General features: G+C 46.5%; 1 protein-coding gene across 14 annotated transcripts in view; it reads right to left on the bottom strand.

Moving 5' to 3' along the window:
• The window catches only part of UBR4 (ubiquitin protein ligase E3 component n-recognin 4), a 1723360-nt gene that overhangs the window by 128532 nt on the left and 1578335 nt on the right, over nt 1-16493 (bottom strand). For all 14 annotated transcript variants that reach the window (XM_086921716.1, XM_086921718.1, XM_086921717.1 and 11 more), the window contains 3 exons: nt 10283-10501; nt 4326-4439; nt 3537-3679 (listed from right to left, as the gene is read on the bottom strand). In XM_086921716.1, the coding sequence (XP_086777842.1) occupies nt 3537-3679; nt 4326-4439; nt 10283-10501 (476 nt within the window). The remainder of the gene's footprint in view (nt 1-3536; nt 3680-4325; nt 4440-10282; nt 10502-16493) is intronic.

A 16493-nucleotide genomic window follows, 5' to 3' on the forward strand; every position in this document is an offset into this window, starting at 1 on the left:
CCTAGCCGCCGGTGCGGAACCACCAGCCGGCAGGGCCCAAGGCACACCGGCAGGGTCAGATATTCTAAATATGCAGCACAATAAATTGTACAATTCCTTGAGCAGTGTGGGGGTAGCTCCTGCTCCCGGGAAGTGCAGAGCCGACCAAGGCGCAGGTTCCGAAAAACGAGGCCTTAAGCTCAGAGACTCCTCTGTCGCATGAGCTGACAGATGGGGAGAGGTTGAAGCACGCTTCGACTTCAACTTCTTATGTTTCTTGTGCTTCTTACCTGCCCGACCAGATGACTTCGAGTGGAGAACGAAAACTTGGGTCTCCCAGAGTGCTGCCCAGACCTTCCTTTCGACCAAGAATGAGACCTCCGGGGAGACTGACACAATGCTGAGCTGCAAGCAGCTTACGGACTGCTCCCTCAAAGCTTTGGGAGCCATGGGCAGGCAGCCTGAGCACGACTTCAAGTCGTGGTCGCGCTCCAGGCATCAGAGCCAAACCGGTGTGGGTCAGTCATTGACATGGCACAGTGATAGGAGCTGCACAGCTTGAAATCAGAAGTCTTCTTTGACATGAGGAAAAACCAACACACAGAAAAGGGGTAGACAAAAGGTTAAAAAAAAGCCTGTCAAAAAGTGACAGAGGGTAGCTCTCTTCAAGGGTCTGCGCAGGCAGGTGCGGAAAGAAAATAATTAACACCAGCGAACCGAAGTGGCACCTATATAGGTGGCACGGACGCCACCGACAAAGTCATGAGGAGTCGACTAAAGCTACCTACTGGTGCGCCGGGGTATGGCTAGAAGAAAAATCTTGCGGCTCCAGTCTGAAGCCTGGGAAATTCAAAGGTAAGGAATCGGCGGCTAGATGTCACTTTTAGATTGGCCTGGTATAGATTGGGATGTGCACACTGGTGTGTGTCTGTGCTCTGATTTGCCAATCATCTAGGTAGGGAAAGACATGGATGCCTCCCCTCAAGTGGACAGAGACTACTGCAAGATACCTGATGAAGACACTTGAGGCAGGGATGACGCTGAATGGAAGCACTGTGAACTGATAATGATGACCAATTACCACGATGCGTAGGGAGCGCCACTGGGCAGGATGAATAAGGATGTGAATGTAGGTACATTTGTGATCTAATTTCACCATATAGTCACTTTGTTGCAGCGTTACCACGTAGAAGTGTTTGGAGAGGACGTACTGGTTAAGAAACGTGAGGTCTAGCACGGGCCTGACCTTTCCTGGGGATGAGAAAGTAGAGGGAGTAAAACGTCTTCATCCCGGTAATTGGCGATGTGGGTGAGCACTCATGCTATGGTCCGTTTTTGAAGGAGCGCTTGGAACTCATCCTCCAGAAGGGTAAGATGCTCTCTGCTGAGGGTGCAGTTGGGTGGGGCGATATTGGTATGGTGTGTGAAGTTCTATGCAGTTACAGTGTCAAACCACTCATACGACCCACTTGCCTGACATGATTTCCTGCCAAAGAGGAAGGAAATCATGAAGCCTGCCCTACAACAGGTTTTGTGTGATCAGAGGCAGTCAATGCTTCAAGGTTGAGGCTACTTTGCAGGAACTTCCCTTGCTCTTGTTGTTTTTGCCCCTGCCAACACACCGGGTGTAACCTCTCTGTACCTGCTGGTGGTAGGGCTGCTGCTGCCTCCAGTAGGAGGGGGTAGCGTCCAGTGAGGGTGGAATTGGACTGCCCTATATTGACAATTTTTTCCATGGAATTGCAGAGATTCAGACTCTCTGGAAAAGTGCTACCAGGTCACTTAAGGTTTGTCAGAGGGAAGAAGAGATACCTTCCATGAAAAAAGGTTACAAGACAAAAGGCCCTTTTTACGGGTCACTAAACTCTTCTTTCAGCATTGAGAGTCTTTCTGGAACCATATCCTGTAAAAAAGAATTTGTAACTGCTTCTAGAAATACTTAATGCTAATGACTTAGACTCCTCACTAAAGGGGACTCTCCCGTGCTGGAGGGTTTATTATCAGAAGAGCACATCTTTTCTTGTCTCTGTAAGGAAATACACATCAGTTCTCCAATGCCATTTAATGCTACCCATAGCCAAATCTTTTTACTGCCATTCAAGTAGGCATTATTGGGCACAACTAACACTGCATAGGAGAAGAAGTACTCTCCTCTTCACTAAGCAAGTAGCAAGAACACATGGGCATGCCCTTCATATCCAAATGCCTAACTCCTGCAAATGACTCAAAAGAAATACGTAGCTTAAGCACCTGCAGTCAAACCGAAGGTGATCACTTTCCTTACAAATTATGGGAAATTTTAAAAGCTGGACATGTTAGGATGTAAGCTATTTGCTTAAAGCAACCTTGATATAAGAACGTGCAATGCTTTTTGGCAGATGGCACTGTATACACATTGCCGGATATTAAAGGCTTAACTTCTGCATCTGGAGGTTCAACCCATGCCGAAGTTGACCTAGATGCAGATCCTGCTGCTGAAAACACAGTATACAAAGCATTCAACCTCTTGTGCTTCGCAGCAAGGGGTGCTGAAAAAATAAACACGTGGAGGTAGTGCAAACAGTTGAAGGCCAGATGGGCCTGGCCATGACTGGTGGTGTTGAAACAAAGCCAATCAGTGTATCTGGTAGAACCACATCCGTTCTGGAGGGTTCATGCCTTGTGATCAAAATAATTGCCAATAAAGCTTTATTTTGAAAAAGAGACATCTGACGAGTAACACTGTGTACATAGTATTCATCTTCTACATCTGGTTCAGAAGAATAGAAGACAGGCTCTTTTTTATTCATCTTCTTATGCCTTTTGCAGTTGCAGTGCAAAGACAAGGATGGAAGATTATGCTTTTATGGTGATTATGCGACTTTAAAGTAGGAGATCTGGAGCAGCAGCTTCTATAAGTTGGGCACCATTTTGACTTTGTTTATTATGCCAAAGCCTTCTTCAGGAAATCAATGGAAAGCTTGGCCACCTTCCTGCATATTGCTTCAGGACACAATGTTTGTGCAAATTCTAGTCTCATACACAAAATCTAAATAATATCATCAAGGAATACATATCTGCAAATATTGAACAAGGTGTAAGATGTGAATAATTTAGAGGTGACAAGCTCGGCAAAAACACTAGAAAAAAAAAATTAAACAAAACAGAGAAAAGACTCCATAAGTACAGAGTTCTGGTGACTGTGAAGCTCAGAAAAACTGATGTCACTAGCACAATTTGGTGTCTTAACAGATCGCTTTGTCACTTCGAGAAATGGTGTCAGGAAGATGCAGAAATGCCAGAAAAATCATCCTAATACAGATGAAGTCTGGGAAGGATCCATAGAGAAGAATATACAGGAAGGAGTATTCATTTAAAACAACACATTCATAGTATTGAAATCATAGGATCATGCAGGTGCAATGCCAGGCAGCTGTTAGGTCACAGTTATAATAAAAGACAGAAGTGGGGGTGGGGGGGCATCACAATATGAATACAATGAAAGAGAAGGGACTGGGAAACAGCACCCAATCCTGTGGATGAAAAGGTGCAGTTCAAAGTGAAGGATGATGACATACCTGACGGCGGCAAGGTGACAGTCATAATGCACAATGTTGAAGTGGGACACTGTGCTGTATCCCTGTTGTTTCCGTGGTTTGTTCTCTGCCTCCTCCAGGTTCAGTCGCTTGGTGAAGGTGTAAATCCCCAGAACCTTTGTGGGCTGCAAGCAAAAGTGTTTTGTAGTGCAGGTCTCTTAATCAGTAACGTGCATAGCAGTGGACACTTAAGTGTTCTAATATGTTCACTGGTCTTTCTAAAAACCATGTTTCCTCTCCTATCCAATATCCCAACACACCTCACCCACTGAAACATGGAAGAGATAAAGGTACGCAGTGTGTTCTTTCGAGGCATCCTTTCCCAAATAAGTTGGAGTCTGCAGAGGAGGGGGATCCTCAAACCCTAGAGCATACCCTTAAAACTGTGGGCCTATGAGCCATTAAGAGGGGAATTCAACTGTTCCAAGAGGTGAGAAGCATAGGCAGATTTAGAAAACAAAGTGTCCCTTCCAAACCTAAGATCTCCCGGCAATAGCCATTCTGGAGAGGGTTGGGTACTGAGGTGACAACACTCAAGATGCTTTATTACAGGATTTCAAATTGTTTACCCTAGCCCCTCAATTTAAAGCACTCTGGTGTTCCTCATTTAGGTACAATTATAAGCATGTCAATGAAGGCAGACATGTATAAAGGATGGTGGAAATGTGGTCAAAACTAAGTCGTAGAGTGGGCTGGCAGCTAAGGAGTAAAAGACCTCTAAAGAAAGCATGTGTTGGAATTAAAAGAATGTAAGACAGAGCCACACCTTACCTGAAACTTGTAACCCTCCCTGCAAATGCAGCATGTGAGTCCCGGTTCCTCAATCAGCTCTTCCATCTGCTTCAGGAGCGCTGTCTTCGTCACCACTTGACCCTTTTCATTAGTCTTAAAGCAATGCACAGAGAACAGGTCAAAAGTGGAAGGGGAGAGACAAGCGTTGGTGAACCCAAGAGAGAAGTCCCATGTAGGAGTAAATCAATCCTTTCTATGTGAACATCACATTTAAAAAAGGGCCCTGTTCCCATATTATATCCTTTTAAACATAAGCATATCATAAAGTCAACATTTTCTTTAATTGATAATTAAATCTATTGTACATTTAAATATTGTAATAAAGAAAGAGCTGGCTGAAAAATCCCCTTCTTAATTTAAACAGAAAAAAGAAGAAAAAAGAAAATTTAGACAGATAATTTCTCTCACTAAAGGGATATTTCTAAAACGGCTACTCCAAGGCTGACAAATTCAGTGCTATATCATTTAGGGCTGGTCATTGTGAAAGAGGTTCAGAGAAACAATTCTATTCAGAAATGTATTTCACCATGAAGAAGGTAGGATTGTTTATTGGTTTAAGGAAGATAACTTGTAGGAGAACTATGAATACAAGTAGATAATATTTCCTTCTCATACTTCTTTGTTATACAATAGAAAAGCAAAGTGCACCTCTTTTCAGAGTATGGCAAACTAGATTGATAAGAAGAGAACACTGATGACTGCTAATGAATCAAAGATGTTTTCAGGAACATTTGTACTATTAGTGTAAAAAAACAAACAGTGTTTATGTAGACAAGCTTAATAAAGGTATGGCTTCATTTTTAGGTAGCCAGTTTTTAAATTAAATTTTACTGATTGAAAACTTCTTGTGAAAACAGAAGTAGCTGTTTTACTTCGCTTGTTGCAAGCTTGAGCTTACTCAAAAGTGGGGTATGTATTGGGCCTCAACTACATATTGTGATGCATAATACTAATACCAAAGCCACAGATCATTTAGAATTGGCTATTGTTATATTGTGGTCAAGTAATATCTGACATTTACACCGAAAAGTGAGAGAACACAGGAAAAGAAATGTGTTAATAAATATGAAGTTCAATATACCTTTGGAAGGGAAGATGGGTGTGTTTGAGAAAAAAAATGACTACAAGGAAACATGCAGAGAGTGTAGAGGTGATTACATCAATCATCCTACTAATAGTGTAAAGGCCACTTGAAATTATACTTTGTAAGATAAGTGCTAGGGAGTAAATTAACTGATTGGTACAAATGCCCCCCATTTAAATAGGAATATATTTGGCTAGGAGAAGGCCTTGCTTGGACTGGCTGAAAAAAATGTGGTCAATGGATTAAAGAACAAAGATGTTTAATAAGGACTTTTACAGTTTGTTGTAATGGTGGCCAAGTGGACCTCAATAGAGGAGATATCAAAGTTAAATTCTGGAAAACAAAGATGGTGATATATACTGTGTTTTCCTTCTAGGGCCTCTAGTTAACCAACTTCTCTTAACATCAGATATAGTATGTTTTTAATCAATCAATCAATCATAGTACTTGTAGAGCGCGCTACTTACCCGTGAGGTTCTCAAGGCGCTGAGGGGAAGGGGGTGCTGCTACTGCTCGAAGAGCCAGGTCTTGAGGAGTCTTCTGAAGGCGAGTAGGTCTTCGGTCTGCCGTATGTGGGTAGGAAGGGTGTTCCAGGTCTTGGCGGCGAGGTAGGAGAAGGATCTTCCGCTGGAGGTCGTTCGTTGGATGCGGGGGACAGCGGCGAGGGCGTGGCTGGCGGAGCGGAGCTGGCCGGTGCAGGTGTAGAAGCAAAGTCTGCTGGTCCGGCGTTGTAGAGTGCTTTGTGTGAGGAGCTTGAAGGTGATCCTCTTGTCGACGGGGAGCCAGTGTAGGTCTCAGGTGGGGGGTGATGTGGCTGTGGCGGGGAACATTGTCGATCAGTCAGGCTGAGGAGTTTTGGATGCGCTGTAGTCGGGGCAGGTGTTTGGCTGGGATTCTTGCGTAGAGTACGTTGCCGTAGTCCAGCCTGCTGCTGACGAGGGCCTGGGTCACTGATCTTCTAGTTTCGGTGGGGATCCACTTTTAGATCTTGCGGAGCATGCGGAGGGTGTTGTAGCAGGAGGAGGAGACGGCTCGGACCTGTTTGGACATGGAGAGGGAGGAGTCGAGGACGAATCCTAGGTTGCATGCGTGGTCGGTTGGTGCGATGGTGTACCCAGCGTGGTCGTCCACCAGGAGTCGTCCCAGGCTGAGGGGGTTGGTCCAAGGATGAGTACCTCCGTCTTGTCCGAGTTCAGCTTCAGACGGCTGCTCTTTATCCAGTCGGCGACAGCCTTCATTCCCTCGTGTAGGTTGGTTTTGGTGAGGGAGAGGATGAGCTGGGTGTCGTCGGCGTAGGAGATGATGTTGAGGTTGTGATGGTGGGCCACTTGTGCGAGGGGGCCATGTAGATGTTGAACAGCATCAGGCTGAGGGATGAGCCCTGGGGGACGCCGCAGATGATTTCTGTGGCTTCGGATCGGAAGGATGATAGGCGGACGCTCTGGGTTCTCCCGGAGAGGGAGGACGTGGTCCAGTCAAGGGCCTTCTCTTGGATTCCGGCTTCTAGGAGGCGTGTCTTTAGAGTGCGATGGCAGACCATGTCGAAGGCGGCCGACAGGTCCAGGAGGATGAGGGCTGATGTTTCGCCGTTGTCTAGTTGGAGCCTGATGTCGTCTGTGGCGCGATAAGGGCCGTCTCGGTGCTGTGGTTTCATCACAATGCCGACTGGGACTGGTCCAAGATGATGTTGTCTTCCAGGTGGCGGGCCAACTGTTGACTATTTTCTCGATTACCTTTGCCGGGAACAGGAGCAGGGAGATGGGCCGGAAGTTCTTGAGGTCCTTGGGGTCCGACTTGGGCTTCGAGGAGGGCGTTGATTTCGGCATGTTTCCAGCTTTCCGGGAATGTTGCTGTTTCGAAGGAGAAGTTGATGACCTTCTGTAGTTGGGGTGCGATGGCTGCGTCGGCTTTGTTCAATACCTGGTGTGGGCACGGGTCTGATGGAGATCCTGAGTGGATGGAGTTCATGACCTTGCGTGTCTCGTCGTCGTTGACGTTGGACCAGGAGGTCAGGCGGAGGGCGCTGGTGGTGTCCACAGGGGAGGTGGAGTCTAACGTAGTCGGGGCGGTTGTGGTGTTGAAGCTGTCGTGGATGTCAGCGATCTTGCGGTTGAAGAAGATGGCTAGTGAGTCGCACAGTTCTTGTGAGGGCGGGATGTCGTTGGCGCTGGGGTTGGAGAGATCCTTTACGATGCTGAAGAGCTCTTTGCTGTCGGGTGCGTTGTTATCCAAGCGGTCTTTGAAGGAAGATCTCTTGGCTAATCTGATGAGCTGGTGATGTCTTCGGGTGGCGTCCTTGTTGGCTGCGTGGTTGTTCAGTATGTGTTCGTGGAGCCATATTTTCTGCAGTGTCCGGCATGCGCCTTTGGAGGTCTGGAGTTCGTCGGTGAACCAGGTGGCTCTCCTGCTGGCGTGGTTGTTGGAGGGTTTCTTGGACGGGCGAGGGTGTTGGCGCAGTCGTTGATCCACAGTCTGAGGTTGCGGTGTCAGGGTTGGTGGGGTCGGTTCTGGGCAAGGGTGGTGATCAGCCGGTCTTCGGTGACTTTGCTCCAGCAGTGGCAAGGCAGCTGTTGGGTCGGGGGTGCGTGGTTGGTTTCTTGAAGGTGAAATGGATGCAGTGGTGGTCGGTCCAGTGGAGTTCGGTGGTGTGGTTTAAGGTGACGTGGGTGCCTGTGGAGAAGACTGGGTCCAGCGTGAGGCCGGCAGCTTGGGTGGATGCGGTGACCAGTTGTCTGAGGCAGAGGTTGGTGAGGTTGTCGATCAGGGTGGTGGAGTTGGCGTCGTTGTTGTTCTCAAGGTGGAAGTTCATGTCCCCGAGGAGGATGTAGTCCGTGGAGGCGAGTACGTGGGTGCTGGCGAGGTCAGCGATGGAGTCGCTGAACTGAGCCCGGAGTCCGAGGGGGCTGTAGATGAGGGTTCCACTGAGGGTGGTGTTGGAGTCGGTGTGGATCCGGAAGTGCAGGTGTTTGGTGGCGTTGAGGATGTCGTCTGCGTGGGTGGAGACCTTGAGGGTGGACTTGTGTACGATGGCTATTCCTCCTCCGGTGCCGTTGGCGCGATCCCTGCGGGTGATCTTGTAGCCGTCCGGGATGGCTATGGCGATGTTGGGCACTGAGGAGTCGTTCCACCAGGTCTCAGTCAGGAAGGCCACGTCTGGGGCAGAGGTGTCGAGCAGATCCCAGAGCTCGACAGCGTGTTTGCGTGCGGAGCGGGTGTTGAGGAGTATGCAGCGGAGGTGGTTGGGTCCAGTCCTTGGAGGTTTGGTGGTTCTGTCACAGGTGAAGCTGCAGGTGCGGCAGGAGAAGGGTCTGTGGGTCAGTTTCAGGGCGCCCTGGAAGCAGGTGTTGTTTCGGCCGGCGTTGAGTGCGTGGAGGGTGCTGGCGTCGTAGTGGAGTCTGGTGTCGTGGCGTTCGCAGGGTCCAGGGGTTCTGGCGCTGGGCACGGTCCAGCTGCGGACAGGCGCAGATGGGCTTGTCTTAGGTGCACCATTATAGCTGGGGCTCGGAGGAAGGGGTTAGCGAATGTGCGCGGGCGGCCGCAGGGGCTGCAGCGACTGAAAAGCGGGCAGTGGGCACGGGGGCTGGGGGAAACTGGTGCCCAGGAATGGGCAGCAGGAGCAAGGGTGTGAGGCACAAGGGCTGGTGCAGCAGGAAACAACGGTGCGAGGCACAAGGGCTGGTGCAGCTGCAGCGGGGGGGAGCGACCTACCTGCCAAGGGTCGCTCTCCTCACTGCGTGCTGTCGCCAGTTTTAAGGGAAGCAGGGAGGGAGGAGCAGCTGGGAGGCAGGGGTTAGCGAATGGGCGCTGGGGGAGGGGCCGCAGGGGCAGCAACGGCGGGAAAGTGGACAGTGGGCAGGGGTGGGCGAGGGAAAAAACAGCGCCCAGGAATGGGCAGCAGGAGCAAGGTTGCGAGGCACAAGGGCTGGTGCAGCTGCAGTGGGGGGAGCGGGGTGGGGGGGAGGAGCGAACTACCTGGCAAGGTTAGTTAGACATAATAGTCAAATATTGTTGTCTTTGCTTCAATTTAGAATGATTATACAACTTAGAAGGGGCTATATTAAATATAATTTTCCTGTGTGGTCTCTCTGAAAGAATCTGCTGATTCAAATAGCACCGTTGATGGGGCCAGTTGTGGAAAAATGAGGATCATCCTTGTCTTGACTATTAGCTGGGCAATGACCATAAAAAATAGAGGAGTGAGGTGAAATGCACAGAGAAAGATAACTGACCAGCTAAGACTTTCCACAGAATATTACTGTAATCATGTCATTCCAGCTCTTCTAAAAGGTTTCTGCTGACCTCAACTGCCTTGGCATTATTGACATGTAGAAGAATAAATTATTTTAGGTTAAGATTTCTTACAAAGAAGCAATGCAAGGTTCTTTCAAGACTATTCGTATTCCCCGCTTGGTCAAGCATCGCAGTTCTTGAGCTCCACCATCTTTAGATTTAAGTGTCTGTTCTTCTAATGCCACGGGTCATCATCATGTTGTCAGATATAGGCTTCCAATTAAAAAAATATGAAGGCTGTCCTTCTCATTCTAATGCACAGACAGATCTACAAACTGCAAAGTCAAGCATAAAACTGTTACTGTTATGCCCAACCTGCCTTACCTGTCACTAATCCTATCACACTATTAAATGAGATGCGAAGTATGTCCTTTACAGCATCACACCAGGCCAATTCCATTTGTTGCCATGCCATACCAACCCTATTAATTTATTTTTTCCAGCCTGCCCTATTTACCCCCATGCATTACCTGTGCTATTTACCTTCAGGCCCAGACGCCCCCATTCACAATGACGCTCAACCTTGTCTCTTCACTATTATGACAAGTCTTTTCCTACTCACCGTCATGCCCAAAGTGCCAAGAGCTTTTTGTCTCATGGCCATTGCCATGCGCTTTTTCTCTGATCGAGTCTCTTTCCGCGCTGCATCAATTTTCTTGTTTACATCCGGGTGCTCCCGGAGGGCCTCCAGAAGATTCTCAGCCAATGTTCCAATGCCCTCATCACTTGACACCTGTTCCAGTTTGTGCAGGTTTGTGATGGAGTCTGTACCAATGAGCATCTGCAAAAACAACCAAACCACAACAATAATCTTAAAAGAGGAAATTCAATTCATACTGTACCCCTCATAAAAAAGATCAACTAGAAAAAATACACATAGAAGGTTAAAGGTTGCACTCTGTGAAGAGGGAAAGGAAGCACCATTTAGTCTTTAACAAAGAAATGTTGCATTATTACAGTACATTCTTGCACTCAAAGTAAGAAGAGAGATGCTCTGGCTTAAACAGATTTCCATACGAGCCCCCTGACTAATACTGAGACCATCTCACTGGGACTTCAATCAACAATTAATTTGTCTCTATTCTACAATGCTCCTGATATGCTAACCTACGGGCAGAACACTTGAGCAGCTTTGCACAGAACAGGTTAGTTAACATGATAAATAGAAACTCTGGGTCTGAACAATTTCATCGTCACCCAGAACCCCTCACAGGCTCACTAATTCCCTGTTCCAAGTCCCAGATACAATCTCCAGCTATACCATTGGCTTAAGGTGTGGCTAAACTGAGAATGGGCTGGACAGATAGTTGAGAATAGAGAAAAACGAATGCTAAAGACAAATAATTTAAGAGCCACTACAGCAATCATTTTGTATTCACAGATGGGTTCAGCCCAGTTACCCATAGAAAGGAAAGATGACAAAGAAACTTTGACAATAATGGGTAAGCAGTTAAGAGAATAGATAGAAGGCATAGTAAAACAAGTTACTCTAGGGAAAGGCCTAGTTAAACTGGACGGCTTCTCGAGAACTTGCATTCAACCTATATCTGTAAAAATTATGTAGACTAGACCACATAGCAGCCTTGCTGATTTTAGGAGGTAAGATGTTACATAGAAGAGGTACAGAAAACACATTGGCTTTTTTAGGAGCGGTTTTTCAGATGAAAACAATTAAGATTTGAGAAAGTGCAGAGAAAATCCGTTCCATAAGCTCCTGGTAAAATAAAAAGGACCTAAGACCGTCTAGTTTGGGGCGAGCCTATTCAATCTCAGACATACAAGATCGAAGAACATGGACAAGGAAAAGTTAATTATTGGTAATATCTTTTTATCATGGGAATCATTACTGATTTTATTAGAGGACTACACATGGTTTGCAACAACATAAGCAATATTATTGATGATGTTTAACCAAGTGATTTATAAGATTAGTTTCTTTAGATTACTTCCATTTCATTACTGGGGATGGTGCTCTTCTGAGGAATACTTCAAACTACAGATTCCTCTGCTTTACAATAGTTGCTATAGGAGTACCTCCTAAACGTGGAGTGTCTGATGAGTGGGCCTAGATCAGATAGTCTTGTAGGACAGAGTGGGCAAAATTGCATTCTGTTGGACCGAATTGTCAAGGCAGTAGTGATTCCATATATATGTGCACGGGCACCTTACGTCACAGACTGGCAGATGTTGAGGACTGACACCCCCTTGCTAATGTTGTTGTAGGGCAATGGATCTGGGGGAATGAGTTTGCAGGCCTTCCTTCTTGGCCACTGCGTAGCAGACTTTTTTGTAGCACTTATTTTTATTGCCATAAATTAAGTACTGAAATACAATAGCAAATACAGTGACATGCAAGTCTAGCATGGACCCATATTGAGATATAAATGTTGATTGTGATAAATACACCAATAAACAGTCCTAATATATAAGAAAGGGAGAGAAGAAAGAGTGGTAAGAAAATAGGCGATAGAAAGGATTATAAAGTGAAGAAGAGCAGAAAGTAAAGAAGAGGGAAGATGAAACTAGAAAGCATGGACAAGACCAGTCAGGCGAAGCCCAAGTATAGTATTGTGGGGGTAGAATGGGATGCAATGATACTGATGAGGAATAATCAAGAATCAATGCAAATTAGGGGGGAAACATCCTGCAGAAATGGGGACCATGTCAGAAGAAAAATATCTGCCTTCCCATTAAATTGTAAATGACCTTTTCGTGGCAGACTTTAATGCTTATACCTATTCACCTCGACAGAGCTCTCTCTTGCTTTTTTTAGTATATGTGAACCCACAAAAAGCTGATCATCTACACAATGGTCTTGTGCAATTTAGAAATACAAAGCTCTCTTAGGATCAAGCCAATGGATCCTCCCCTACTATTTTAAGGGGTGTGGCAGAGCAACAAATGCAAACTGTGTGATGGGCTGACCAACGTGAAAGGGCGATACTACATTTAGCAGAAAGGCAGTCAGAGCCCTCAGAACCAATTTGTCTGGGAGGAAAGTGGTTTAGGAAGGTTGCAGTGAAAAGGCATTTAAGTCATGTGGCTCACAGACGTGATGGCAATAAGAAAGACTGTCTTAATTATCATAAGTCTCATTAGGCAATTGCACTCAGCCTAATTTGGAATGACTATTAAGAGCAACTTACCTCAGTAAAGTCTCAGTGTGGTGGAAACTCTAACTGCAGATTCTTCACCTTGTGAATGCTCGCTCAGGCATCACACTGGATCATGAAATTTCTAAACAGTAGCTCTGCAAATCAGTAGGTGGCTTCCTGCGGCTAAGCGCCAACATTGCTCCACTCAGGAAGGGACTTGCAGAGCAGCATATAAACTAGACAAGTCCTCATAGCAGTTGTTTCCTAGGCTGCCCATGCTATCAGAAGAGCCCATCGGCAAATTGGTATGAGTGTGCAGATCTCTAGGTTGGGTACATTATTTAGATGGAAAAGAGTTCAGCTCACAGGCTGGGAGTGTCAGTGAGGAATCTACAGTTTGAGTATCCACTAGAAAAATTGTTACCGAAGGTAAGTAACTTATCTTCTGATGGATACTTTTAACCGCAGATTCCTCATCTTGTGAACGGATACCAAAGCAGTACATCCCAAGGTGGTGAGCCTGTGAACTGGTTCAGACCAAAATGTCCTGCAGGACAGAGTGGGAAAAATGTTCCATTTGACGGACCTTACTGTTGAGGCAGTAGTACTTCGTGAAGGTGTGTACTGAAGTCCATGTGGCTGCCTGACAGATGGTTAGGACAGGCACTCCGCAAGGTAGAGCAGAGATAGCAGCCTTAGCCTGGGTGAAATGAGTCCATAAGCCTTCTGGAGGCTGATTCTCAGCCAGTGTACAGCAGATCCTTATGCAGAGAACAATCCTGGTGCACATTTGAACTGCCTTACCCTTCTTTGCACTGGAAAAGCCAAAAAAGAGCTGATCAACCTCCTGATGTTACTCGGTAAAATCTATATAGAAGCTCAATGCTCTTACAATCCAAGCAATAGAGTCATGCTTCCTACTTAGATGGATAAGGTGGCGCAAAGAATGACGGCAGTAGAATACCCTGAACAATATGAAAAGGAGTGACCACTTAAAGCATAAAGGAAGCCCGAGTCCTCATAACTGGGAAGAGGGTGGTGTAAGGTGGATTTACACAGAGAGCTTGATGTTCCCTCACACGTCTAGCTGATTTTATGGCAATGAGAAAGACGGTCTGTTAGGTCATGAGTCTCAAAGAGACAACTGTACAAAGGCTCAAAAAGGGTATGCATCAAGAAAGTGAGAACTAGGTTTAAGTCCCATAGAAGCATTGCAAAAGGTTTTGGTCGGAACAAGTGTTGCAAACCTTTGAAAAACCTTATCACAGCTGGTGATTTAAATAACAAAAGTTGATCCAGCAACCACAAGAGTGCTGAATGAACAGATAAGTAGCCTTAAATAGTGCCCAAAGCAATACCTTGCTGGGCGAGGCATAAACAGCAAAACTTCAGACAACTTTGCCTGTAAAGGGTAAATTTGTCAGATGCGGAAACAATCAACATATTTGTCTCAGGAACAGGAGGACACAGACATAGTATAAGGATGCCTCATCATCAGCATTACATCAACGACCTTTGGGAGTAGGCTAAAGGAAATTAATTGTTGCCATTAAACGTCGGAGCATTGAGATGTAAAGTGTGCTTGCCCGGTGCAGAATCTTGGCCTGCTGCTGAGAAAGATGTTCCTCTTGAAGATATAGCTTGATCGGTGGATATACGCCAATGATCAGGAGTTCTGGGTACCACACTGGTGCCATAAGGATGACTTGGGCCCGGTCATTACTGATTGTCTTCAGAACCATTTGGCAGAAGAGGTAGTGGTGGGAAGACATACAGGAGTCCTGAACTCCATTCCACACAGAAATTGTGTCAGAACAAGCCCTACTTTGGAAACACAAGTGTGCATTAGTAAGTGCTGACATTGCATGTTTCTGGAGTTGGCGAAACATTGAGCCAGGGTTCTACCCACTCCTGGAAATTAGGGAGAAGGCTGTTGTGCCCACGACAAGGCCTGGTGCTGGTGATACTGAAAACTCCTGGCATATCCACAAAAGGTATGATACTCTTGTGGAAAATGCCTGGTAGGGACAGACGGTCCCAAGAGTGTTCCAGGGTCAAATTAGCTTTCTCACCAAAGGGACAAGAAGCCATTAAATGGCATGTTCATTTAAGTATGCCTGGATATTACCCAAGAAACCCTTAGACTTCATCCAGGAGAGGTGTCGAAGCACCGCATTTGTGCTTTTTGCCCGACCCAAGCAGTTAGTTGAATCCACATCAGATCTAATAACAAATTTTGCCACAACTCAGCAGTTCTGTATACTTTGGACTAATGACACCTGTAGGTCCTCTGGAACTGCTGACAGGATTTGACCTACCATATCCCACAGTGCATGGCGCAAGCAACCTAAAAGGCAGCGGGCACCGGCAGAAGCTAATGCAAGGCCGGCAGAAGAGAACAATTGATTGGCAAGAGTCTCAATGCGTCTGTATTCCTGGGCAGTAGGGGTCGTAGGAAAAGCGTTGGAGTTCAAACTGCTGGAGAACACCTATACCACCAGATTCTCTGGCACCAGTTGTTGAGTGAGAAAGTCAGGATTACCTGGTGCTAGTCTGTGGCAACAAGCTTCCTGCCTCTTGTCCGGGGGCCCAGAACACAGTTTTGCCAAAGAGGCTGTCTTAAACTTTAACTGTGGGAATCAGACCTTCCTTTTGACTTTGATTGCTAATGGGATGGTGTCTTCCAATGTTTGACTTAGTAGAGTTTCACCTTACTGTCCTGTATGACCTTAAGGTTCATCCGCAAGTATAACTCATAAGGGTCTGTTTGACACCTTTGTTTAAAATCTTTCGTTTTGGGAGGTGAAGAAAAAAAAGAATTTCGGAAAAGCCCACGTAGAGAAGAGAGGGGAAGAGCTCTGCATCCACATTTGAATGTGAAGAAGATAAAACCGACATCAGCACGCCTTGGTGGTAGCGTCGGATTGGTAACGGGGGCATTCGGGCAATGCCCGAGGGGCCGGGGTCCGAGTTTTGAGCAGCCTGGGGGCTGATTTGAGCGGTGTCTCTGTTGTTCGACTATCCCGCCAGCGGCCCAATGGGTGTCTGAGTGGCCTTTCTGGAGGGAGATGGGTGCTCATTATATCCCGTATAGCAGCAACAGAGGTGTCACCCCTTTTCTCTCGCTGGGCCTCCCATTAATGTAGGCATACTGAGCGGGGCAGGGAGCCTGAGCAGAAGTGGCCTCACTTGTTTTCAGGTGTGTTTCATTAGTGTAAACTGATGCGTGCATTCCCCCAAACCCCACCCTTTTTATGTAAAATTACGCTGAAGCAGCGATTTGAGGGAAGGCATTATGCTAATGTGGGCCGATTTTTTTATGCGTGCCCGGGACGATTTTTAATCTCAATCCAACCCTGCTTGGTGGTGCTTATATGCAGTCCCACTCGTCATTTTCGGAGAGGAACAACAGCGGGTCGGATCCGCACAATGCCACCTACTGGTGCACAGGAGTACTGCATTTCAGTTTCTACATCCAATCTGACAACTGGTAGAATATTAACAGTGAAGAATCTGCGGTTGGAAGTATCTATCAGAATAAATAGACTTGGACGGATGTTAAGGAGCTACAAGGGCATACACCACTTCAGGTGAATATGAAGCCAGCACCACTAAGCAATGTTGTGAGGAGTAGAACAGTCGCTCTTCTGCGTTTAATCGCATGGATTGAAAAGAAAT

This window comes from Lissotriton vulgaris, chromosome 5, assembly GCF_964263255.1.
Source record: "Lissotriton vulgaris chromosome 5, aLisVul1.2, whole genome shotgun sequence".
Lineage (NCBI taxonomy): Eukaryota > Metazoa > Chordata > Amphibia > Caudata > Salamandridae > Lissotriton > Lissotriton vulgaris.